This window comes from Peromyscus leucopus, chromosome 9 (genome assembly GCF_004664715.2).
Source record: "Peromyscus leucopus breed LL Stock chromosome 9, UCI_PerLeu_2.1, whole genome shotgun sequence".
Taxonomy (NCBI): domain Eukaryota; kingdom Metazoa; phylum Chordata; class Mammalia; order Rodentia; family Cricetidae; genus Peromyscus; species Peromyscus leucopus.
Window position 1 is genome coordinate 61,844,184 of NC_051070.1, and position 27,157 is coordinate 61,871,340.

Consider the following 27,157-nt stretch of genomic DNA (forward strand, 5'->3'; position numbering starts at 1 on the left):
GCCCGCCTCGCCCTCCCGTAGTCGGTCGGCAGCTGGCCCCGCCCACCTCCCGGCCCCGCCCCGCCCACCTCCGGCCCCGCCCCGCCCCGCCCCGCCCCTCCAGGCAGTCCTCGCTTCTCCACCGGGAACCTTTCCTCAGCCGCGGCTTCGCCTCCCCGCCGGGGCGTAGCTGTGCGGGCTGCGGAGCTCCCGCGACCCAGAAACACTCGGGCACGGGCGGAGCGGCGGGTCGGTGTAGCTGCGCCATGGCCGCGTCGGCCTGGTGCTGCCTGCGCTGCTGCAGGGACGGCGGGACCGGCCACATTCCCCTCAAGGAGATGCCGGCCGTCCAGCTGGACACGCAGCACATGGGTAAGGAAGGGTCTGTGGACTGGGACCCAACGGCCCCTGGGGGCCGAGGGCAGGGGGGCGGGGACCACGTGACCACGCAGCCGCCCGGACACCCGGTGGCCCCGCTGGCGGCGGCCACCGAGCCGGGGCCCTGTCAGCGTCCGAGGGAGGTTTGACTCCATCTCCTCCTGAGGAGTCAGGTGTTCCCAGGTGAGGAATGCGGGGGCGCCCGCCATCCGTGCCAGGGTGTCGGGTGTCACCCGGTGTTTGCAGAATCCTGTCTTCAGCACTGTCGAATAGAGGCTGAGGCTTGTTCTGGGGGAGTCATTTCCCCCTCACTCCCTGAAGCCCAGACCAGGCCGGTTGCAGAAGGCAGGGTAACACCTCAGGTCTTACCTTACCACTCCCACAAAGATCTCCATTGCTGGACTCCTTAGTCACTGTTGGCATCGCTGTAATTTCATCTCACGCTCCTCTTGCATTCGGATCAAGCGATTGCAAAATAGAACAGCACTTTGCTCCTTCTCGTCTACGTTTTTTTCTTTCCAGTTCCCAATGGCTTAATAATTACTCATCCAACATTCTTCTCCCCCTCTGTAGCATCTTTTCCCATACACTATTACTTCACTTTTTAGATTTTTTTACCCCCCCCCATATATTTCCAGGCTTCTGGCAGGAGAGATTTCCCAGTATAATTATTTCAGTTACTGTCTTTTTGTGGATTATTACAATAAACTAGTGCACTTTTGATTTCCCCAAATTTAAAGGACAGTGTACTTAAGTAACACATGCATTCTTAATATTTATAGCAAAACTCTGTTCTGCCCAGACAATCAACAATTCTGGAAACACTGCCCATTATATTTTCTATTGCAAAACTATATGCAGTCATTGTTCAGTACCTTGTACAACACCAATACAAATTTACAGTACTTTAATTCTTAAGTCTCTAGTGTAGTACAGAGTCTCGGTACTTAAATAAATACCTTTAAATTCTGTTTGTTTGTTTGCCTGTCTGTGTAGCCTTGGCAGTCCTGGATCTGTAGACCAGGCTGGCCTTGAACTCATGGAGTCCCTCCTGCCTCTGCCTCTGCCTCCCAAATTCTGACACCACCACTCTGCTAAATTCTTTTTTACCCATCACTAGACAGTAGATGTTCAGATCTTGTCCTTTCTCTCAGGAAACATTTCTGTTTAGTTTACTCACTCACTGGACGAATATGGCGACAAGAGAGTTTGGGATAACTATAGAGGACCATAGTGGACTTTTGAGCCTCTGCTGTGCTCTCTGTTCTGTAGAACATTATCTCTGTCTTCTTTAGGAAGAACTAACTTTCTACAGTGTTATCTAGCAAGCACCCTCAGGTACCGAGTGTAGCACAGTGATATAATCTCCTAATTTCTTTTCTTCCATGGAAGTTGTTTGTTTGTTTTGGGGGGTTGTTTTTTTTTTGGGGGGGGGGCTTTTTTGAGACAGGGTTTCTCTGTGTAGTTTTGGTGCCTGCCCTGGATCTCGCTCTGTAGACCAGGCTGGCCTCGAACTCACAGAGATCCGCCTGGCTCTGCCTCCTGAGTGCTGGGATTAAAGGCATGCGCCACCACTGCCCTGCAAAGTTTTTTCTTAACTTGTCTTCCAATAAATTCAAATTCTTCAAACACAGAAAAGCTTGATATGAGAACCACAATAAAAGAAAGGGGAGTATTGCATTAGAAGAATGATTCAAACATGAATTGATCTTAAGTTGGAAGCAAGAGAAACATACTGTATATATTTGGATATGGAAAAATTATAAAACCTAAAGAATATACTTGGGCTTTTTTGTTTGTTTTGTTGGGTTTGTTGTTGTTGTTACTTTGTTTTTAAAGGGGGCAGTCTTTTTAAATTGCTCAGGTTGTCTCCAATTCCTGGGCTAAAGCCACCCTGACACCTCAGCCTTCCACATATCTTTGACCACAGATGTGTACCACCATGTCCAACTTTCTTTCTTTCTTTTTTTTTTTTTTTTTTTTTTTAGGAAATATACAAGCAATATTGCATTACTTAAGACCATTTTAGAGTTGTGTACATAATTTCATTGACTATTAGTAAATTACTGTTTATTATTGTAATTTACTATTACAATAATAAACAAATAATTTAATCAAATAAACTAATTTACAAATTTAATAATGCTTACATTATTAAATTTCTGAATTTTGGCTTAGGAAAGCAAGTCCTTGTTCAGTACCTTGTACAACATCAATACAAATTTACAGTACTTTAATTCTTAAGTGTCTAGTGTAGTACAGAGTCTCAGTACTTAAATAAATACCTTTAAATTCTGTTTGTTTGTTTGTTTGTTTGCCTGTCTGTGTAGCCTTGGCAGTCCTGGATCTGTAGACCAGGCTGGCCTCAAACTCATGGAGTCCCTCCTGCCTCTGCCTCTGCCTCCCAAATTCTGACACCACCACTCTGCTAAACATCTTGTTTAGGAACAGATGCCTTTCAGGGTAGCTGTTTTGAAAAGGACAGTACTTGTTCTGGTTGTTTTTTGTTATTGTTATTTATTTTTGGCAACTTGACACAAGCTGAAGTTACTTGGGAAGAAGACCCTCAGTTGAGAAAATGCCTCCATCCAGATTGCCTACTGTAGGCAAGTTTGTAGGGTTTGTTTTGTTTTGACCAGTGATTGTTGTGGACTTCAGGGTGATGCCATCCCTGGGCAGGTTGTCCCAAGTTGCATAAGAAAGCAGGTTGAGCAAACCAGTAAGAGCAGGCCAGTAAGCACAGCTCCTCTGTGACCTCTGCTTCACTTCCTGCCTCCAGGTTCCTTTCTACTCCCTTCTCTGGATTGTGATGTGGAAGTACACTCTCCAGTCAACACATGGAGGGTTGTTAGATCTGGTGCAAGTGCCTGAGACTGCTGAATCATCTCTCCAGCTCAGAAATTGGGTTTTATCAAAGTGTGTGTGTGTGTGTGTGTGTGTGTGTGTGTGTGTGTGTGTGTGTGTGTAGGTCAGAGGACTACTTACAGAAGTTAGTTTTTTCCTACCATGTGTGTTCCAGGGGTCAAACTCAGGTATCTTCAGGCCTTGTGGCAGGTGTCAGCTCTTAAAATTTTAATTGAACAAACAAAAAAAATCTACTTAACCTTAACAGTGTATGATCTTAAAAGGACCGGTTTAGAGTGATTGTTTTATTTTGTTTAAGTAGGAACTCAGCCCTTTATTACAGTTGTCTAATTTTATTAGCCCCTCTGGAGGAGTGCCACCTAGTCCTAATATTTGTATCTGCTTGCCTTATAGCTTTATTACAGGTGGGAAAATAGTAAAGGCCATAGACCTTGGGAGTCATGTGTATTAATGTTAAAGGATTTTTCTTACATATGGGAATTGTGCTGGCTCTTCATGGTCTCTGATGAACTTGCTTTCCTAAGCCAAAATTCAGAAACAAAGTACTAGTAGGTCCACATTTCAAAAGCAGTATTATTTTATTATCTTCTATGAAGTTGTTTGAGATGAAACTAAAATTTTCTATGAAAATAAAGTGTGTTTAATGATGTTAAGATCTTATTTATAGTGAGGCGTTGTGGAACACATCTGTAATCCCATCATGAGAGCAAGATTGTCAAAAGTTTGAGGCTAGTACAGACAATACAGAGAGACCCTGTTTCAAAACAGACAAACAACTTGCTTACATTTTTGCCATGTGCCTAACAGAAGCTTTCTTAGTGAACATGTTCAGATCCTAAAACTAAGTACTTTTCAGTGTCAGCCAATTCAGCATGAAGCCAGACCTTCCCATGGTGGATGTACTCACTCCTCTGCTCTTACCTGACCACTCCAGTGTGAGGAGGAGGAGTAAGTATAAGACTGGTGGTTAATGGCTTCTGTCTAGTAGACCCTCAGCTGTCTTTTAATAGATTGTCTTAATGCATTTGGTTAGAATTGAAAATTGTACCAATATACTAAGTGGTTTTTTTAAGTGTTTATGGTTTGGCTTAAATGAAAATTGTTAAATTATCTAATTTGTTGATTGGTTAAAAATTAAATGAGTTAGTTTCCTTTTACTTATAAATGTTTTTATTTTATTTTTTATTTTTTTGAAACAGGGTTTCTCTGTGTAGTTTTGGTGCCTGTCCTAGATCTCACTCTGTAGACCAGGCTGGCCTTGAACTCACAGAGATCCACCTGACTCTGCCTCCCGAGTGCTGGGATTAAAGGTGTGCACCACGGCTGCCTGGCATAAATGTTTTACGTTTTATTTTGTGTGCATATATGGGGGTACACACATGTCATGACTTGTATATCAAGTCTGAGGACACCTTCTGAGTGTCAGTTCAACCTGTGGGTTCCAGAGATCAGATTCCGGTGGTCATCAGGCTTAGTTCCAAGTGCCTTTGCCAGATAAGTCATCTCATTGACCCCCTTACAAATAATTTAAATGTTCAGCATAATTTAGTTTATTTGAAACAACTTAATTGAAAAAGACTTGTTGCTACAAATGAATATTATATACAATCAGTCTCTCAAAAAGTAGAAAACTGAGTATTTAAAATAATTTATCAATATTCCCCATATTTGAGGAGACTTATAATATTCCTGGTTTGTTGTTGTTGTTGTTGTTGTTGTTGTCTGAATTACTGAACAGGGCCTGGGGCAATGGCTTCATGGCTAAAGTGCTTGCTGTGTTTGGATTCCCCAGCACCCACACAAAAAGATAAGCATGACAGTACATGTCTGCAAATGAGGCACTGATAGGCCAAAACAAGAAGGTCCAAGTGGCTCACTGGCCAGCCGGTCTAACCAATCTCCTCCAGGTTCCATCTCAGAAAATAAGGTGGAAAGCTGTGGAGGAAGACATTGCACTGACCTTTAATCACTACACTCCTGTGCTTACCCGCCCTCTCCCCACCCGGCCCCTCTTAGGTACACAGTTAGTATACAGATTAATGGTGACATGCTGTCTGTGTGTTGTTTAGGAACAGATGTCGTCATTGTGAAGAATGGAAGAAGAATCTGCGGCACCGGAGGTTGTTTAGCCAGTGCGCCTCTGCATCAGAACAAAAGCTACTTTGAGTTCAAAATCCAGTCTACTGGTTCGTATGGTTTATAATTGTACTTAACTATTAAACATTAGTGATTTAGAATATCAAAGATAATTGTGATTATGAAAAAAATTCAGGAGATGGTTAAGAAAAAATCACAAACTCTTCTATACAGGACTGAAGTCTTCCCTCTGTGATCCAGGCTACATTAGTCAGTTTGCAACACGCCACCCTAGAAAACAGCTTCAAGAGGAAGGATTTATTGTGGTTCTTCATTTCTGAGGTTCATGGTCATTGGCTCTGTTGTTTCCCAGCCACAGCGAGGCAGAAAATCACGGGGAAAGACTGGTGTTGCAGAAGTTACCCACCTCATGAGAGCAAATTATAATGACATGGAAGAGGCAGGGACAAGATACACTCTGCAAAGGCGTGCGCCCAGTAGCCTCCTTCCTCCCAAACAAGTCCTACTTCCTACTTTTTCACAACCTTCTAATAATCCCATCCCACTATAAATACACCAAGGGATTAACCCCTTAATGGTAGCAGAACCCTCCTGACGAAGTCACCTCTCCATGGTTGAATCCACCAGCAGGGATCCACATGGGCCTTTGAGAGGGACACTTCTTTTTTACAATTTTATGGAGTTTCTTGAATTATATGGCAAGTCTGTATGCCTATTAGGATCATAGCTTGTAGCAGTATTACATGTGGGGAGATTGGTGGGTTTTTGTTTTTAGTAAAAGCTGTGAAATCTTCATGAGTGACCTAAGTGCAAAGTAAGAAGACTATATGGAATAAGTGAGTCCTGTTCCCTAGACAATATGGTACTTCTGGAGCTGGTTTAATACTGTTTTTTTTTTTTTTTTTTAAGTGAATGGTGTAAATCCAGGTCTGTCCACTGTGCTATTGTAAGTTTCCTCACTGGCTGTGGACTGTCCTAATTACTGTTGTCTTCCCAAATATATTTTTCTTCTTAAAAGAAGCAAATAATGTTTGAGCCTTAAACCTAGTAAAAAATTTAATGTGGATTTTTCTGTCAGGGATACACTCCACAGTGCCATCCCTAGGACAGATGGTTGTTGGAGTATTAGTAATCTGGTACACAGTCCTTCAGAGTAAGGAGACTGCAGAACCCTGTCTGCAAATCTTATAAAATCATTATTGTCACCTGGGTCGTTCTCACAGTTGTCTCTTTGGGGAGAAGAACTATACACAGGTCAGAGTATTTCTCATGTCAAGATAGTCAGATCCAGACATGCATGCAACTTTCTGATGGATTCAGTCAATCCAGAATGAGTACTGACAGCATAGAATTCAAAGCTCCTTCCGTGTATAGCATTTCTCTGATTTTAATGAAAACTGAAAGGTGGCAGCTTGAGAAAAAGCCCAGGACACTAGATATTTTGTTTGGCTGGAGAAGAGAATGCCTGCTTCTGGAGATAGAGTTTGGTGGTAGAGCACTCACCTAGTATGTGTGAGGTGCTGGATTTAGATCCCCAGCGTTAAGAAAATGATGGTGTCTTTTATTCATGTTTAACCTTTGTGTTCTTTGTGTTATTGTTCATAGCAGATATACTTGTTACTCATTATAAATATAACTAAAGACAGTAACCTCACATTTCTTAGAGACGGAGGCGGGCAGGAGTGTGCTTTGCTGGGAATTGAGCCCAAGGCTGAGACTACCACAAAGTGTGCTCCCACCTCTATCCCTACAGTGCTTAAAAAAAAATCTTAAGAGAAAATAGTAATGGTAATAGCTAGCATTTTTAAATACCCAGTGTGTGCTTTAGTTGCTCATTTAAAAAGAAAACAAAACTTCTTAGCCTATCCTAAGTGCTGTGTTTGGGTAGTCCTGTATCTTTTCCTTACCTTGTGTCTTAGCTCTGTTCTATTGCTGGGAAGAGACACCATGACCAAGTCAACTTATTAAAGTAGGTATTGTATTGGGGACTTGCTTACAGTTTCAGAGAGTGATCCTCATGGAGTGGAGCATGGTGGCAGGCAGGCGGGCATGGTGCTGGAGCAGTAGCTGAGAGCTGACATCTTATCCACAGGCAGGAGGCAAAGACAGAGAGGCTGGGCCTGGTGCAGTCTTTTGAAATCACAAAGCCTGCCCCCAGTGACACACCTCCAATAAGGTCATGTGCCAGACCTCCTAATCCTGCCTAAACAGTCTACCCACTACAGACCAAGCATTCAAATATATGAGCCTTATGGGGGCCCTTCTCATTCAAACCACCACACCTTGTAAGTACTGTTAGACTCAACCGATAAGGAAATAGGGAAGTTAAGTACTTTGCCCAAGATAACATAGCTATGATTGTGTGAACCTCAGCAATACAGCTCTTAACCTCCTAGTTTACCTATAGAGAACTTTGTATACTTTGCAGCTTACTTCAAGCAAACATTGTTATTATTGTGTGTGTATGATCTGGTGGGGTGTGAAAATCAGAGCTCAGCTAAAGAATCTGTGGGTCTGTCCTTTCACTTTCACCTGCTTTTCAAGTTTGTCACTATCTGCTGAACCATTACTCTGGCCCTGCAATCTGCTTTTTAAAAGGTTTGCTTTACAAAACACAAGGATATACCCTTAAAGAAGGATTAAGAATATACTCTTAATCCTAGCACTCGGGAGCCAAGGCAGGTGTTTCTCTGAATTCAAGGCCAACCCAGTCAGTATACATAGTGAGTTACAAGTCCAAGCCAAGCAGAGCTACATAGTGAGACCTGACTGAGAGAGAGAGAGAGAGAGAGAGAGAGAGAGAGAGATATGATATTTCCTTTTAAAATAACTTTTATATTTGTGTGATATATTTCAACTTGTATTTTTAGGAATCTGGGGTATAGGTGTTGCAACTCAGAAAGTTAACTTGAACCAGATTCCTCTTGGCCGCGACATGCATAGTCTGGTGATGAGAAATGATGGAGCCCTGTACCACAACAATGAAGAAAAAAACAGACTGCCAGCAAACAGCCTTCCTCAGGAGGGAGATGTAGTGGTGAGTCTCCTGGTAGAGTTCCTGTCCATTGTAAATTATTAAACTTGAGTTGTTTTGACTAGACATGGTTTTACATGGCGTGTTGTAATTTTTATTCCAAAGCCCTGGGGTTGGGTCTAATGAGGTAGTACCATTTTCAGAGAGAACACTTGTCAGATACTGCTACCTCAGCTTCACTGCCCAGGCCTAGGATATGGAGATGACTGACCCTGTATTTCCATGTAGCAAGATCATTTAAAGATTGGCTGCTAAGCAATATCCTACTGTCAAAGACAAACCTTGACACATAATTTTAAAAGCTTTTCTTATCATATTACAGGATGTTAGGTATTTTTGAGGCCAGAGATCTCTCAAAATATTTTACACTTATTAATGGTAGGAACTGTGGTAGTTTGAATGTTATTGCCCCCATAAGCTCGTAGGGAGTGGCACTATTAGGAGGTGTGGCTTTGTTGGAGTGGATGTGGCCTTGTTGGAGGAAGTCAAGGAGGGTGTCACTGTGGAGGTGGGCTTTGAGGTCTCATATATGCTCAAGCCACATCCAGTGTCTCAGACCACTTTCCGTTACCTTAGGGTCAAGATTCAGGATTCTTAGAGTCTTCTCCAGCACCATGTGTGCCTGCACACCACCATGTTGCACCATGATGAAAATGGACTAAACCTCTGAAAATGTTAGCCACCCCAGTTAAATGTTTTCCTTTATAAGAGTTGCTGTGGTCATGGTGCCTTGTCACAGCAATAGAAACCCTAACTAAGACAAACATATTAGAAATGACAGCATTTTACTGCAAGTATTGATCTTTGTTAAATTTAATCTTGTTAAATGCCTCTACTTTTAGAACATTTCAAAGAACTGGACTCAAAAATCTGAAGGTTTAGAACAGAGCGTAGTGTCACACTTCTTTAGTCCCAGCAGTCAGGAGGCAGAGACAGGGACATCAATGAGTTAGAGGCTAGCCCATTCTGTATAGTGAGTTCCAGGACAACCAGGGTTACATAGTGAGACCTTGTCCAAAACACAGTCTCAAAGCTTGCTTATAGAAGTTTTTTTGTTTCAGTTTGGTTGTTGGTACTAGTAGTTTTAGCAAGTTTCAGGACAGCCTGGCTTATATAGCAAGATCCTGTCTCAAAAGAGAAAAAAAAGATTACCTGCTAAAGAAAAAGAGACAAAAGGCATAAACTGTTAATAAAGTCTGCTTTTCTTTTTTAAAGTAGTTGTATGTTGGTTAGTTTTTTGTTGTTTTGCCAACTTGACACAAGCTTAGGTCATCTGGGAAGAGGAAACCTCACTTGAGGATGTGCCAGGGTCCAACCCACTGTGGACAGTGGCATCCGAACACAAGTGTTCCTGGATCCTATATCATATAAAAATGCAAGCTGAATGAGCTGTGGAAAACAAGCCAGTGAGCAGCACTCCTCCATGCCTCTACTCAATTCCTGCCTCCAGGTTCCTGCCCTGACTTCCCATCATGGTGAAGTATAAGCAGTAAAATGAAATAAACCCTTTCCTCCTCAAGTTGCTTTTGGTCATGAAGTTCATCAGAGCATAAAAAGCAAACTAAAACTAGTTGATTTTGTATATTAGGTCCTTGCCAGATATCTATCATATGGAGTATCCTCATATAAATAATTTTTTGGGGTAGAGTTTCACTATGCAGTCCTACTAACTGGCCTGAAACTCATAGATGTAATAGTCTTATTAAATAAGAAACACAGAACTAAATGCAGAGTTAAAAGCCCAAGAGGTCAGAGCAGTAGTTAAGAGCTGATACTAAAAAAAACCTTTCTTAGCTGGCGGTGGTGGCGCACGCCTTTAATCCCAGCACTCAGGAGGCAGAGCCAGGTGGATCATTGTGAGTTCGAGGCCAGCCTGGACTACCAAGTGAGTTCCAGGAAAGGCGCAAAGCTACACAAAGAAACCCTGTCTCGAAAAAACCAAAAAAAACAAAAACAAAAACAAAAAAAAAAAACCTTTCTTACCCTTCACTCCCGCTGTTGTCCTTCCCCTCAGAAAGAGAGCTACTTCCTGTGTATTTGTCTTTTTATTGACTTTCTGTACTGCCTTCTCATTGGTTGTAAACCCAACCACATGACCTCCTCATCACTGCCTATCTATACAGACCTCCAGGTCTTCTATGGTTGGTATTGAGATTAAAAGCATGTGTCTCCATGCTGGCTGTATCCTTGAACACACAGAGATCTGCCTGTCATGTGATCAGGATTAAAGGCATGCGCCACCACCGCTTGGCTTCTGCTATGGCTTGCTTTTAGCTCTGACCCCCAGGCAACTTTATTTATTAACATACAAATAAAATCACATTTCAGTACAAATAAAATATCACCATAGAAACTGTGTAGACCAGGCTAGCCTAGAAATCACAGCAGTCTGCTTGCCTCTCTGCCTTCTGAGTGCTGACACACATCAAACAAGTGTGCCACCATGCCCAGCTAACTGATTATTTCTTGAAAGAGAATTTTGCTGTCAAGTTGAGGCTATCAACCTAGTTATAATAAAAGATGAAATTGAAACAGATGTTTTCTTCATTGTAATACTGAACTGATGCATATTTTGCCTTCTTGTCCCATCTCATTCATTGAGATGACTGATACCACATATTAACAGATCTAAGAATGCCACTTGATGGGTCACACCTATAATCACAGAACTGGAGGGGCAGAAATAAGAGGATCACCTCGAATTCAAGGCCTGCCTGAGCTCTACATAACTGAGTTCCAGGCTAGCCGGAGCTACTGGGTGAGACTCCACCTCAAATCAATCATTCAATGTATGTTTGTTTTTTATTGAGAGAGGGTCTTATGTCACCCAGGCTGGCCACAGACTTGCTAAGTAGCTACATAGGATGACCTTTAGCTTCTCAAAGACTGCCTCACCCCAAGTTCTAGACTTACAGGCATACACTACCACACCCAGTTTCAGTGTGCAGGGATCAAACTTACAGCTTTGGGCATACTAGAAAGCCCTCTGCCACATCCAGTTATCCAGAAATCTGTTCCTTGGTGGTGGTGGTGGTGGTAGTTCTTTTTTTTTTTTTTTTTTTTTTTTGGATGTGTGTGTGTGTGTGGGGGGGTGTTTATCATTTGGAAGAGCTCTCTGGCCTCTGTTTGTTCTTCCTTTTTTTTTTTAATATTTATTTATTATGTTTACAGTATTCTGCTTGCATGTATTCCTGTAAGCCAGAAGAGGGCACCAGATCTCATTACAGATGGTTGTGAGCCACTATGTGGTTGCTGGGAATTGAACTCAGGGCCTTTGGAAGAACAGTCAGTGCTCTTAACCTCTGAGCCATCTCTCCAGCCCTTGTTCTTCCTTTTTAAAAATGACTGTTATTGTTGTGCTGGGTCTCAAACCTCAGGTCTCACATGGGCTGCCTCCCCAGCCCATGGTGCTTCTGTTCTTAATTCTTCAAGAGAAAGATTTAGTATTACCACTAGTTAGTAACTATAGGTTCATTATGCCTTATCTGAAATACTTGGGACTAGAAGTATTTCCAGCTCCCTGGTTTTGTTTGACGTGAGAATTCTTATATATATACACAGTGAGAGTTCTTGATGTGATGGGACCTAACGAAGGTAAGCGTGGAATCTATCTATATACTCAGCTGGGAGATAATCTGTATTATATATTTTATTTTGTTTTATTATGTGTCTGGGCATTTTTCCTGCATTTATGTGCACATGTACATGCCTAGTACCCGTGGCTGCCAGAAGAGGGTGTCAGATCCCTGGACCTGGAATTAAAGCTGCCATGTGGGTGCTGGGAGCCAAACCCAGTCCTCTGCAGGTGCACCCAGTGTGACCACTGAGCATCTTTGGAGTGTAAGGTGGTTTTTTGTTGTTTTGTTTTATTTTTTGAGACAAGGTCTCACTATGTAGCCCTGATTGTCCTGGAACTCACTCTGTAGACCAAACTGGCCTCGAAATCAGATCCACTTTAATCCACTTGGATTGAAGATGTGCACCGCCGTGCCCAGCCACTGTAAGGTGTTTAGAATGTTATTTACATTGTAGCAGGGAGTGGCTTGCACATAACATGGACCACTTGTAGGAGTTCTCTCCTTCTGCCATTGGGTCCAGAATCAGAGTCAGGTTCTGTGTAAGTACATTTCCCCTGCTGAGCCATTTTGCTGGCCTAAATTGCATGGTATTTTTAGTGTGCCTTTGTTTTGACTGTGGTCTATTATACGGCATCAGTTTTTTAATTTTCCATGTGTGGTATAATAGTGTAGTCTCAGGGCTCAGAAAGTTCCAGGTTTTGGAGCATTTCATATTTCTGACTGAGGATTCCAACCTGTATTGTACAACGTTTTAAAGAAAAGTAGTATATGGCATGGTGAGTAAGAGTGTTCTAAAGCCAACCTTATGGATTAAATCTCAGTTCTGCCACTTTCTAGCTGTGCGACCTTAGGTAAGTTACTTAACCTGCAAACTATTCTTTTTAACTGGATACTCAGTTCATATTGAATTGTACATATTGGTTTTACCTTGAGACCAGGGTAAAAAGAGAGAAATGTATGATTTCTTAGAAACAACTTGTCTGGGGAAGCTTTGTGGGTAAGAGTACTTGTTCCTCTAAAGACCAGAGTTCAGTTCCTAGTACCCATGTTGGGTGGCCCTAGGGGATTCAATACCCTCTTCTGGCCTCCTTGGATACTTGTCTGCTTATGTGAACAACCAGATACAGAAATAATAAAAATATTTCTAAAAAAAGATTAAAATTTTAAAGAAATAATATGTATCATTTAATCTCTTCATGACTTGAAAAGAGTGACAGGTAGTCCCTAGTGGGGAACAGTGTTTTTCCCATCAGATAAAATTCTAGAGAAAGACCACGGTTTTCTTTATGGATTTAAAATAGTATTCATGACATAATGGGCTTACTCTTACTATTTAAATAATAAAATTTAGATTATCTAAATATAATACTGTAATTTAAACTCTTATCATTGTTTAACCTCCAATTGGAATTTTACATTGTAAACCCCCTCCCCAATAATCACTAGTAATGTTTTAGTTAAAGTGGTCTGCCGGGTTGTCAGCCCTGATAAAAGCTCCTATGATCCCACACTTAGTTTCCGTGTGCATACTTCTCAGTTGGTGCTTTAGGTTATTCAGGTTTTTCTTCAACATTTATATTTTTATCTTTAAATTTTTTTCTTTCCTTCCTAGGGTATTACATATGACCATGTAGAATTAAATGTGTATTTGAATGGGAAAAACATGCATTGTCCAGCATCAGGTATACGAGGGACAGTGTATCCAGTTGTATATGGTAAGCTAATATGTTACTCATCTATTAGTAGATATATGTTAACTGTTATTTGGCTATTTATATTAATTTTATAGTTATCATTCAGAAGTCTGAACAAGTTGCTAATAAGGACATTTCATGTGGAATTAAGGATAATACTTTATATATATATAGTTTATTTGTTTGTTTTGTTTTGTTTTTCAAGACAGGGATTCTCTGTGTAACAACCCATGCTGGAACTCACTTTGTAGACCAGGCTGGCTTCAAACTCACAGAAATCCACCTGCCTTTGCCTCCCAAATGCTGGAATTAAGGTGTGTGCTACCACACAGGTTTATTCCCTACATATTAAAAAGTTTGTTAAATATAGTGGTTGTAGTTAGCCATCTACAACTGTGTACCCTTTTATTATATCATTTGTTTGTTTGTTTTAATTTTATGTGATCTGTGTTTTGCCTGAGTGTGTGTCTGTGCGCCACATGCGTGCCTGGTGCCGGAGGATGCCAGAAGAATTGGAGTTACAGATGGTGGTGAGCTGCCAGTTGGGTGCTGGGAACTGAGTGAATCCTGGTTCTTTGGAAGAACAGCTAGTGCCATGAACCATCAAGCTGTCTCTCCAGCCACCTATGGAGTAGTTTTATGTTCTAGAAAGTTCAAACTTCACTGAGTTTACAGTTTTTTTCTACTAATTACTAGTGAAGATTAGATGACCAGGAAATAAAATTGTAACAAGTGTTTTGGAACTAGATAATTTTATGTGAATTGAGCATTTATTGTCTTTATAAAATTACCTAAACATTATCACTCTTCTGAGAGAAATTTTGACTTAGAATAATTTCAGATTAACTGCTTTGCTTTTGATAAGTGGGTATGTATAAGTGCTATCTATTTTGTATGAGTTGGTTCCTAAGAATCAGGCAGTGTAAATGACTCTTAATTCCTTTAATTTTTTTTTTAATTATGGAAAATTGAAACTTTCACAGAAGTAAAGGGAATATTATACTGAGCCCTCGGTACTTGGTCACCATCTGTAGCCATTCAGGGTTCTTCTACCCAGCACTTCTTGCCCTCCTTGGATTACTCTGAGGCATTTGTCAGACACATCATTTTGTTAGTAAATATTTTATACTTATCTCTAAACTCTAAGGTCTTCAGGCAGGCAAGGTGGCACACATCTTTAATCTCAGCCCTTGGGAGGCAGAGGCAAATCCATCTCTCAGAGTTCCAGGCCAGCCAGAGACACATAGGAACTCTGTCGCTCTGAAAACATGTAACTAATGCCTTTATCATTCTGTTCAGCTTTTATTACTTGTCTTGACAACTTTAGGTCAATAAATATGCGACTTTCTTTCTGTGGCTTACTGTCTAAAACATTGCCTTAATTATGTAAGTTCTTAGATTTGGGTTATAATAAAATCTATTATTAACCTCTTATAATAATGATAGGCTAGTGTGTGAGAAGGGGGTGCAGCCATGGGGATAAATACTTAATGATAACCAAAGCTGGGATTTGCCTTTCAGTTGTGTCCCAGTAGTCTTTCTTTCTCCTAAAAACTCATTTTCAATGATTTTTGCCTTCTGTATTTTTATATGCAAAAATGTGTATATGCTTTTTTCTTTTTTATTCCTTGATAAATTCATGTGTATGTGTAGTACATTTGGTCATTTTTACCCCCATTACCCTCTGTTATCCCCTCCCACTGAGCCCCTTTTCCCAACAAGTCCACTTCTTACTTTTTTTTTCTTTCTTTTTGGTTTTTTCGAGACAGGGTTTCTCTGTGTAGCTTTGCGCCTTTCCTGGAACTCACTTGGTAGCCCAGGCTGGCCTCGAACTCACAAAGATTCTCCTGACTCTGCCTCCCGAGTGCTGGGATTAAATGTGTGCCCCACCACTGCCCGGCGCCTACTTACTTTTGTGTCTTTTGTTCCGCTACTGTTTTGTGACCCACTGAGTTTCATTAAGGTTGCCTACATGAGCATGGGACGTGGGTTAGTTACTGGGGTAAGTTAGAACTTACCAGTGGGACACCACTGAAGAATGCCTTGCCCTTCTTCAGCATTCATCCACTGTTGATAGCTTCTCAGGGAGAGATGGGAGACTCATGAGTCCTTTCCATGTGTGGCCCCATCCTGAGGATAATGGAATGCTTCAGAATTTGTGTATTGTCTTTTTACAGGGGCTGTTCTAATCTCTGTATCTATCCAATTTTAGTATATGTACTACTTGAGTACAGAAGTGTGCCACTGGGCATGGTGGCACAAGCCTTTAATCCTGGCACTTGAGAGGTAGAGACTGGCAGATCTCTGAGCTCAAGGCCAGCCTTATCTACATAATGAATTTCAGAACAACTAGAACTATATACATAATTCTGTCTCAAAAAACAAAACAAAAATTGCGTTTTTAAATTCAATGTCGATTAGTGTTCTTACATACTGAGTAAACTTAAAAGAAATTCTTTTAAATGTAAATGTATCTTAATATTTTAAACAAGTTAGTCCTGGAACTTGCTTGGTAGACAGAGCAGACTGGCCTTGAACTCAGAGATCTACCCGTTTCTGCTCACAGTGCTGGGACTAATGGTGTGTGCCACCATGCCCAGCTACATGAGGCACTGTCTCAAAAATTAAAACACTGAGCCAGAAAGGTGGCTCAGTGGACAAAGGCACTTGCAGCCACAGTGGGGAATCATTGTTCTCCTTCCACCATGTGATTATGGGATTCAGACTCAAGATATCAGCTGTGGCTGCAAGCGTCCTTACCCACTGAGCCATCTTTCTGGCCCAGTGTTTTATTTTGTTTTGTTTTTGTTTGTTTGCTTGCTTGCTTTTATTTGGTTGGTTGGTTGGTTTTGGGAGGGGGTTGTTTTGTTTTGAAGACAGGGTCTCATGTAGCTCCGGGTGTCCTCAAACTCACCATGTAGCTGAGGATGACCTTGAACCTCTGATCTTCCTTTGTTCACCTCCTCAGTGCTGAGATTACAGGTGTGTGTGCCACCACTTTTGGTTTTATATGAACCCAGACCCAGGGTTTTGTGCACAGTAGGCAAGAACTTTGCCAGCTGAGCCACAAGAGAAAAAAAAACCAATAAAATAAAAAAATTTAAGAAAAAAGAGAGAAGAGAGAAAGAGATAGTGAGAGAGACAGAGTCTTACCACATTGCCTCAGGTGGCATCAACCTCCTGAGCTCAGGAGACCCTCCAGCCTCAGCCTTCCACATAGTTGAGACTGCAGACATATACTACCATATGTGGCTGGGATTATTATTAATAATGTTTTGATAACCTCCATATGTTTTTGGCAGAATTTGTTGTGGGTATTTTTACCTAAAGATTTTGCAACCCAAGGCCAGTTAGATGGTTCAGCAGATGAAAGCCTTTGCTGCCAACCCTGACATCAAAATTAAATCTTCAGGACCCACATGGTGCAAGGAGAGAACTTGACTTCTGAAAGTTGTCCTCTAACCTCTGAGTGTGTACCATTCATGCACACATAAATACTTACACACACACACACACACACACACACACACACACACACACACACACACAAAATAAAAAAAAATAACAATTTTTGAAGACTTCATAACCCAGATGGCTGGTGTTTTTACTCTTATTGACAACTAATATGATATTAAGGACTGTATAGGTGGTTCAGGGTTAAGAGCACTAACTGCTGCTCTTGTTAGGACCATCTGTAACTCCAGGTCCAGGGGATCCAGTACCCTCTTCTGGCCTTCCCAGGCACTAGGCATGCACAATAGTACACAGACAGACATGTAAGCCAAAACCTATGCACATAAAATATTTAAAAATTTTTAAACATTATGATGTTAGGAGAATTGTTTTATGATGCTAGAACTCAGGACTGTTGCTAAGCAGGTGTTCTTTCCCTGAGTTACATCCCCGCCTAAAAACAGTATGTTTTATAATTATGTGTGCATTTGAATATTCTTCTAATTTCATTTCTTTCTTATTCTCTCTTCTAGTTGATGACAGTGCAATTTTGGATTGCCAGTTCAGTGAATTTTATCATACTCCTCCACCTGGTTTTGAAAAAATATTGTTTGAGCAGCAGATCTTCTGAATGTGTTTGTTTTCAAAACTTGCACCTCTGCACCACCACACAAGCGTTCACCACTTAATAAAGCTCTCCCTGATCTAGAGATGAGAACACATTCTGGAAATTTCTCTTCTTACTGTTGTCTAAGGGACCCGTGTATTCATCATACCATACTGAAGTTGGATTTAAAATGTCTAGGCATTGTGATAGAAAAATCAGCATTTGGGGCCTCTTATTTAATCTTATTTAAACTAATAAACCATGGGTTTGATTAACAGTATTACGTGGTAACATGTATATAAATATTTAAAGGGATTTTTCTTATATAAAGTATTTGTTTGACAGTAATGTGTAATTGAGTGATTTTTTTTTGTCATTCTGAGCTTGAGTCATCACATCTGTAAGCCAATAATTTTTTGTCTCCTTGTCTTTTTTGATAAATTGAACTGGCAGTAACTTATATACCTTGCAGCTTAGCTTTGCTAACATATTTCCTCTGTTTCATGGACCACTTTTCTTAAAACAACCTGCTTCTTTTGCTGTGTTATATCACTGCTTTCTGTTGCCTTTTTGAAAGGTGAGAAACTCTAGTTATTAGACCATCTTGTTGAAAACTATCAAGCTGAGTAAGAAGTGGTTGATTGTATGTAGTACACTGGCAGGCATTTACAAGAGTTATGATGCTTTAAATCTGAATGAGCCAAGTGTGGTGGCACACAGCACCTGGGAGACAGTTTGAGGCTAGCCTGGTTCATATACTAAGTATGAATACCAAGGCAACAAGGACTATGTAGGGAGACCCTATCAAAAAAAAAATCTAATTGTATATTTGCTGTAAGGAATAATAAACACTTATTAAGGATTATTCAATATTGTATTTAAAACATTCTTCTGTTTTGTTTTTATTACATGGTAATAATTTTAGAAGTTTTGAGATAAGTGAGTCCTGACAATCCTGAGTCTTTGGTCTTCTGTGAGTCCCCGTCCTTTAGTTAACACCTGACTGAAATGACCACATCTTCAGGTCCATTCTCCTCCAATAAGCATAGTCAGGATGCATCACAAGTGGTATGGCGCATGTGTGTGGGGCAAGGAACACATGGGCGTTAGAATGCAAAGAACAGTTGCCCAATCTCCTGCCCTCTGATGAGTTTCCTTAGAGCCTTGGGGCTCTGGTGGTTTCCCACCTTATGCAAAAGGTAGGTAATCATACTGATTTTCTGAGGGCCTGTAACTAATGATAGTTGTGTAAAATGCTTTAATTATCAGACATTTAGTAAACATAGCTGCCTTTACTGTGAAGCAGTGGTTTTTATGGTGTCTCAGACCAGCAGGATCACTGAAGAACTCATTAGAATAGGGAACATTCTCAGAACCAACCCAGACTCCTAAAGAGAGACTTAGAAGTGGCATTCAGGAACCTGTGCACACTAATTTGAGAGGGATTACAAGATGTATATTTTCTGAGGATTTAAGGTAGGCTGTTTTGTTTTTATCCCAGAAGCTATTAAGTTATGAACAATTCATATTTGTTATTTGGTAGACAAACATTTGGTAATGTGTTTTGTAAACATATATTTACTAAGCCCACATTTTACCTCTAAAGATACATAGAATTCAGCTTGATATGTGTTATTTATTCATCTTCATCTGACTTTCTGTTTTAAGAATTTTTATTCACAAAACAAAACAAACAAAAAACCAGAACTTGGGAAACTAAGGAAGGAGGCTCACAAATTTAAGGCCAGACTAGACTATGTACTGAAATGCTCCCTGCCTTAAAAGAAAAAAAAAAAAAAGTAGTATGTGGAAAAGAGAGTTCCCTACTTTAAGTATACTACCTTTAGTGGTCCTCATATATCCACTTCTTAGTTATGTTTTTAGATTTATTTTTATTTGTGTGTGTGTGTGTGTGTGTGTGTGTGTGTGTGTGTGTGTGTTTATGGATATGTGTACTTGCATGCAGGTACCCACAGTAGTCCAAAGAGTGCATCAGATCCCCTTAGGCTGGAGTTACATGCAGTTGTAAGTTGCCCAGTGTGGGTCCTGATAACCAAATTTCAGTCCTCTACAAGAGCAGCAAGTGCTTTTAATGGCTGAGCCATCTGATCAGCCCCAAACTCTTAGTTATATTTTTAAAAGCTAACTTTTTAAAATTATTACATTGTTTTTTGTTTTATTTATTTATTGTTTTCAATACATCTTGACCAGTTTTCCCTCCCTCCACTCCTCCTACCGTGCTCCCTTTTCCCCAGATCTACCCTCTGTTTCCCTTCAGAAAAGAGCAGGCCTCCCAGGGATAGCCACTGAACACGGCATAACAAGATACAGTTAAGACTAGGCACAAACCCTCATATCAAGGCTTGGCCAGACAACCCAGTAGGAAGGAAAGGGTCCTAAGAGCACGCAAAAGAATCAGAGACACCCCCACTCCCACTGTTAGGAGTCTCACAAAAAGACAAGGCTAACAATCATAACATTTAGGCAGAGGACCTAGTGCAAACTCATGCAGGCTCTGTGATCGCTGCTACTTGGTTGGTGTCCGTGGGCTGTGTTCTCCTGGTATCTGCCACCCCACTGGCTCCTACAATTCTTCATTCCCCTCTTCCATGGGGGTCCCCAAGCTCCAAGGTGAGGGACCCAATGGAGATCTCCAATTTTGGCTCTCTCCACCTAGTGTTTTGCTATGGGTCTCTGCTCCTATTAGCTGTCTGTGGAAGCCTCTCTGATGATGATTGGGCTAGGCACCAATCTGGAATTCTGGCAGCCTGAAATAGCCTCTGGTCTCTTTTTCTAATACTGTATTTATTCTTTGACAATTTTATACATGTATTATACAATGTATCTTTGTTGCTATTTTCTTTTATTTTTAAGATTATAACATAATCACATCAATCCCCCACCCAGTTCCTGTTCCTCCAAATCCATATACCCCTCCTTGCTCTTTTTTTCATTAATTGTTGTTACATACATAGACATATATACATGTATATTCCAGTCTTTATAATGTTAACTCATCTGTGCATGTTTGCAGGGTTGACCATTTGGTACTGGATAACCAATTTGTGCACTCTTCCCTGGGGAAGACTTATTTCTCCTACTCTCAGCATTCCTTAGTTGCTTGCAGTTCTTTGTATAGGATTGAGGCCATCTTTCCCTTGTCCACTTTGGCATATTTGTAGCTAGTTTTCCTGCCTTGCCCACAGTCATGACAAATCTTTGTCACCCACCAGTCCCACAGCCGCTCAGACCCAACCACGTAAACACAGAGACTTACATTGCTTCCAAACTGTATGGCCGTGGCAGGCTTCTTCCTAACTATTCTTATAGCTTAAATTAATCCATTTCTATAAATCTATACCTTGCCTTGTGGCTTACCAGCATCTTCACATGCTGCTTGTCATGGCGGCAGCTGGCAGTGACTCCTTCTGCCTTCCTGTTCTTTCTTTTCTCCTCTCTGTTAGTCCCGCCTATACTTCCTGCCTAGCCACTGGCCAATCAGTGTTTTATTTATTGACCAATCAGAGTAATTTGACATACAGACCATCCTATAGCACATGTCTGTTGTCCTTGTTCAACACATGTTTAGTTAGTCATGTTAGTGATACTTTCAGTGTCTAGCTTCTGACATTACTAGGAGACACAGTCTCACTGCAAACTCCCTGGTCCTCCAATCTTTCAACTCCCCTTTCAGAGAACACTGTTCACTTAGCCATAGGTGTGGGACTTGTCTTGTTAGATGTATATCCACTGGGACTGTATTCCACAACTCTACATTTTGGTTGTTGTGGTTTTCTGTAATGGTCTCCATCTGTTGCAAAGAGAAGTTTTGCTGAGGAATGAGGACTACACTCATATCCGAAGATTTAGAACTAGGAGCCTCCAATAAGAGAACATGCAACATTTGTCTTTCTGGGTCTGAGTGAGTTACCTTGCTCAATATGATCTTTCCATCCATTTAACCTACAAACAATGATTTCATTTTATTTACAACTGAATTGTATTCCACAGTGTACCACATTTTTATTATCCACTTGTTGGTTGAAGGCATTTAGGTTGTATCCATATCCTAGCTATTGTGAAGAAAGCCGTCAATGAACATGGCTGAGCAAGTATCAGTGGAGTATGATGTAGAGTCCTTTGGGCGTATGCCAATGAAGGGTGTAGCTGGGTCATACAGTAGATTATTCTTGAGAGTTCTCCATACTGATTCCATAGTAGCTGCACCAGTTTGCCATCCTACCAATGGTGGATGAGGGTCCTTTCCCCCCACATCCCCTTCAGCATTTGTTATTGGTTGTTTTGTTGATCTTTGCTCTTCTGACTACTGGGGTAATAGTTTCATGTCAATTGTTGGCCTTAATCCTTGGGTAAATGGGGTCCTACTCAGGAAGCCCTTTCCTACATCTGTGACATGGAGGGTATTGCCTATTTTCTTCTAACAGTTTCAGTGTTTCAGGTTTTACTTTTAGGTCTTTGATCCAGTTGGATTTCTGTGTGTGATGCTGGTCTAATCTCATTTTGTATGTAGACATTCAGTGATCTTCAGATCTGGAATTGCAACCCTCCAGCATTGTTTGTTGTTGTTACTGTTGTTGCAGATTGTTTTGGCTCTCTGGGGTCTTTTGTGGTTCTATATGAGTTTTAGGGTGGCTTGTCCTATTTCTGTGAAGGATGAGATGAGTATTTTTGGTGATTTGGGATTGCAATGAACTTGTAAATAGCTCTTGGAAAGATGGTCATTTTCACAATATTTATTTCTAAATATTTATTCTGATGTATGAGAATGAGATGTCTTTCCATTTCTAGTGTCTTTCTCTACCTCTTTTTTTCAGAGGTTTAAAGTTTTCATTGTAGAGGTCCAGCACTTCCCTGATTAGGTTTATTCCTAGATATTTTATTTGATGCTTTTGTGAATGGGGATGCGTACATGATCTTCTCTGTATGTCTGTTGGTGGTGTATAGAAAAGCTATTGATTTTATGCAAACTGTATTCTGTATTCTGGCACATTGCTGTATTTGTTTATCATTTCTAGAAGTTTTGTGGTAGAAAGGATTAATGTTAATCTGCCTTTAAATTCAGTAGTAGATTTTTTTTATGCAATTGAATGCACCAGAGTTTGGTACACATGTGTTTATAATAGTAATGTCTCCTTGGTTAACTGTTCCTTTGATAAGAATGAAGTATCTCCCATCATATCTTCAGATTAGTTTTAATTTGAATTCTATTTTGTCAGATATTAGAATAGTGATGCTTGCCTGCTCCCTGATCCCATTTGATTGAAGAACCATTGTCCATCCTTTTATTCTAAGACCATGCCTATCTTTAAAGCCATGTTTCTTGTAGACACTGATGGATTTTGTTTCTTGATCCATTCAGTAAGCCTGTGTCTTTTGACTGGAGAATCAAGGCCATTGATATTTAAAGTCATTGAAATATGTGTGTTAATTGTGGTCATGGCGGTGTTATTTTTGATGGTGGTGTTTCTGTTCTTAGTGGTAGTTTGTATTATAATAATTATGGCTTTATAATTCTTTTCACAGTGTCTCTGCTCTTCTCATTCCTCTTTTCAACCCCAAATACTGCTTCCTATATTTTCTTTGGGTTTAGTTTGTTGGATATAAAATGTTTAGGGTATTTATGTCATGCAAAGTTTTTCTTTCTCCTTCATTCATGCTAGATAGGTTTTGCTGGCTATATTAGTCTGGGATGGTCATCATAGTCTTTTGGGACTTGTAACACATTGCTCCAAGCTCTCTGGATTTCAAGGTTTCCATTGAGAAATCAGCTGTTACTCCTAAAGGTTTCCTTTATATGCGACTTATGTTTTTTTCTCTTACAGCTTTTAATATACTTTCTTTACTCTGTATACTTAGTATTTTAACTATGATATGCCATGTGGATTTTCCTTTCTGGTCTTGTCTATTCAGTGTTTTATGTGCTGCTTGTATCTGTATGGGTATATTTTTCCTTAGTTTGGGGAAACTTTCTTCTGTGATCTTGTTGATCTGATCAATGCCATTGACTTGGGATTTTCTCTCTCATCTATACTTCGAATTCAAGGTTTTTTGTTTTGTTTTATGGGGGTCCTCCATTTCCTGTATGTTCCTTGCTTATTTGTTCTAGATACTATATCTTCCAGTCCTGACATTCTGTCTTAATTCATTCTAATTGTAAGGCTTTCCCTTGAGTTTTCTCATTGAGTTATTGGGTTTTTCAATCCCATCTTCATTTCAGCTTGATTCCCCTTCAACGTTTCTGCTTCCTTATTGAATTCCATATCCAAGGCCTGGATTGTCTTTATCATATTCATCATCCTTGTGTTTGCTTTCCCTTGCATATTTCATGTCTTCTAAGCCAGTATCATGTGCATAATGCTTAAGATACTATCAAGTTAAGTTCTGCTGCCTGTTGGAAATGTTACCTAATACCCATGAACCACAGCTGTATTGGCTTCTGGCTGTTGTTGACACAGATACACTTTCCTAGGCAGTTGTTTTTGAGGAGCAGAGAATTCCTTCAGCTTAGATTCTCTTCCTTTAAATGAATTTGGATCCCCCCAAGGATGGAACATCTTTCCTCTTGTCCCAGTACAGCACTGGAGGTTTCATGACAATGGTGCTGATCTCAGTTACAACTGCTTCTCAATTACAGCTGCACTGGCCTGAATAGCACCTGCCTTGAAATTCTCTCCATCAAACAATCCTGTCCTCCATCTTTATACTGAACCACATTCAAGCTCTCAGGACATAGGCAAAATGCAGCCAGATCCTTGGCCAAAATGCCATATGAATGGGTCCTAGTCCAGTTCTCTGTTCCTCTCTGAAGCCTCATGCGCTGGCCCTTTACTGCCATCTAAGCTCACAGCAGGATGACCATTGAGCTCTGCTTCCAGCATTCCATTTCTCTAGCCCAGAGTACCGAATGCTTCCATATCCCAGTCAAAACATCATTCAAGCGGCATGAGAAGTGCAGGTTAATCACAGCAGCGGCACCACTTCTTGTCACCAATTTCTGTTCTAGTTTTGCTCCCTGTTGTTGTGACAAATGACTCTGACAAAAGCAACTTTAAGGAAGGGGGGTGGTAGTCAGTCTACAATTCCAGGTTATAGTCCATCTTTGTGGGAAAGTCAGGGCAGGAACCTGAAGCATCCAGTCAGCAGGGAGAGTAAATGCTGGTCTTCTTCTTCTTCTTCTTCTTCTTCTTCTTCTTCTTCTTCTTCTTCTTCTTCTTCTTCCTCCTCCTCCTCCTCCTCCTCCTCCTCCTCCTCCTCTTCTTCCTCTTCTTCCTCTTCTTCTTCCTCTTTCTCCTCCTCTTGCTCCTTCTTTTCCTCTTCTTCCTCTTCCTCTTCTTTTCTTCTTCCTCTTCTCTCTCTCTGGTGTGTGCACGCGCATGTGAATTCAGGTGCCTGTGGAGGACAGGGAAGGGTATCAGGTCACCTAGACCTGGGTTATGGGCAGTTGTGGAACAACCAGCACGGGTGCTGGAAACTTTACTTAGGTCCTCCACAAGAGCAGGTTTCTCTTAACTGCTGAGCAATCTCCCCAGCCCTCTGCTTGTTTCTTAGTGTAAGTCTATATAAGTCTATATACAGGCCAGAAGGAAAGCCAGAGATGTGACTAAAATCAATGTGGCATTAAACTGCTAATTTCTTTTGTTCATATATAATACAATAACACATTGTAGGATGGAGATTCTAACTAGAATTTTATTTTATATAGATATGACCAAGTGTCATAATCATAAATAGAATATAGTCAACTGCCACTTATATTAATCGACATTTTCATGCAACCTACAGGAAACACTGTTAAGAGCTGACTCATTCACATGAATGCGTGAAAACAACAGTAGAATCTTTGTTCTGCCATTTGCTGAATCAGGTATGAAATTCCCTTTCAATCTGTTTTTTGTCAATAATTGGAATTAAATCAGTAACAGCATAAAATGAAATGTTGTCTATAATTGGCAATGTAGACAAATCACACAACATCTAAGAGTAATATGGAAATTTTTTTGTAATATAGAAATTTAAAGGAAAACTTGCTCCATGGTTAGTTGAAATGTGTAATCTGTAGTTCCTTATAAGTCATCACAATGAAGTCATTTGTCAATTAACTATGCACGGTGTTTCATAAACTACCAAAGCATAGCCTTTCCTCAAAGAATTTTGATCACTGTAATTCATTCATAAATATGACTGCAGTTTCCAAGTGATATTAGTATATGAAAATACAAGTTGTTAAACATCAATATGCAAAATCTGCTCCATTTTTTGAAAACCTAGAGCCTCTTGCATTGGAAATAGTATGAAGTAATTCACACTGAAATATTTTATCACGGATGAGATTACAGGCTCATTTACTAGTTGATATCTTTTTTATTACCTGGTAATTTTTTAAATCGCTTGGGTTTTTTATTTGTATTTATTTATTTAATGTGCATGGTGTTTTGCCTGAATGTACGTCTGTGTGAGGGTGTCAGGTCCCCCAAACTGGAGTTAGATAATTGTGAGCCACCATGTGGGTGCTGGGAATTAAACCTGGGTCCTCTAAAAGGGCAGTCAGGACTCTTAACCGCTAAATCATCTCTCCAGCTTCTTAAATCACTTGTTTTGAGTTAGAAAAATAATTTTAATAAATGAGAGGGGCTGGAAGGTAGCTCAGTTGCACAGGGCTTGCCACATAAGCATGAGAATGCCCTAAGACCGTGAGCCTAAATGAGTATTCCTCCTGGTATGCGGTGAGTACTTTGGTCAGAGCAGAAGTAATGCAGACAGTCTCCCATGTGTTCTGACTTGAGGGAGAAGTCTGAAACTACCAGTACAAATTGTCATGATCATCCCAAGTAGCCATTGGACACAATTAGGAAGAAACTTTGTAAATTAAGCAGAGAAGCTTACTAACCATTATAAGGAACAAAACATAAAACTTACATTTCCCAGCTTTGTTTTCTGAACTTTGTTTATGGCATTTCCAGTGAAAACGCAGGGGGAAACGATCAAAAGTTATTGGAAGAGGTGCAGGCCACCAGGCAGGCAGAGCTTTTGGTCTGAGTGTGGAGACCCAGAAGGATTCTGGGCAGATCTCTGCGAACCTATGAGTGTACCAGTACCTTTTTTAGTTGTTATGACCAAAGACCGGGCAATCGAGAAAGGGCTTCTTTTGGCTCACATTTGAGGGTTCAGTCCATCCTGGCAGGGAGGCGTGGGAGCAAGGAGGCTCCGCCCCATGGCAGATGAGCACAAGCTCCTCTCACATTTCAGGGAACCAGGAAACAAAGACAGGGAAATACTGGTATTCAGCTGGCTCTTTCCTCTTTCTCTCTACCCAGTCTGGGGCTCCAGCCATCGGATGTTACCACCCACACTCAAGGCAGGCACTTCCCCTTTGAATAATCTTCTCTGGAAGAGACACGACAAGTAGACTGCATTAACGCCCTAGTTGTTCCTTGTTCCAGTCAGGTTGACA

At 40.7% G+C, this 27,157-nt stretch overlaps 1 protein-coding gene and 1 pseudogene across 1 annotated transcript; one reads left to right on the forward strand and one right to left on the reverse strand.

Annotated features, from left to right (window-relative positions):
• Positions 1-91: 91 nt before the first annotated feature.
• Positions 92-18,550, forward strand: Spryd7 (SPRY domain containing 7). The gene is made up of 5 exons (XM_028870345.2): positions 92-351; positions 5,292-5,408; positions 8,190-8,356; positions 13,544-13,646; positions 17,612-18,550. Exons 1-5 carry the CDS (start codon positions 246-248, stop codon positions 17,707-17,709), a joined length of 591 nt encoding a protein of 196 aa, XP_028726178.1. The 5' UTR covers positions 92-245; the 3' UTR covers positions 17,710-18,550.
• Positions 15,759-15,857, reverse strand: LOC114693907 (annotated as a pseudogene).
• Positions 18,551-27,157: the final 8,607 nt, after the last annotated feature.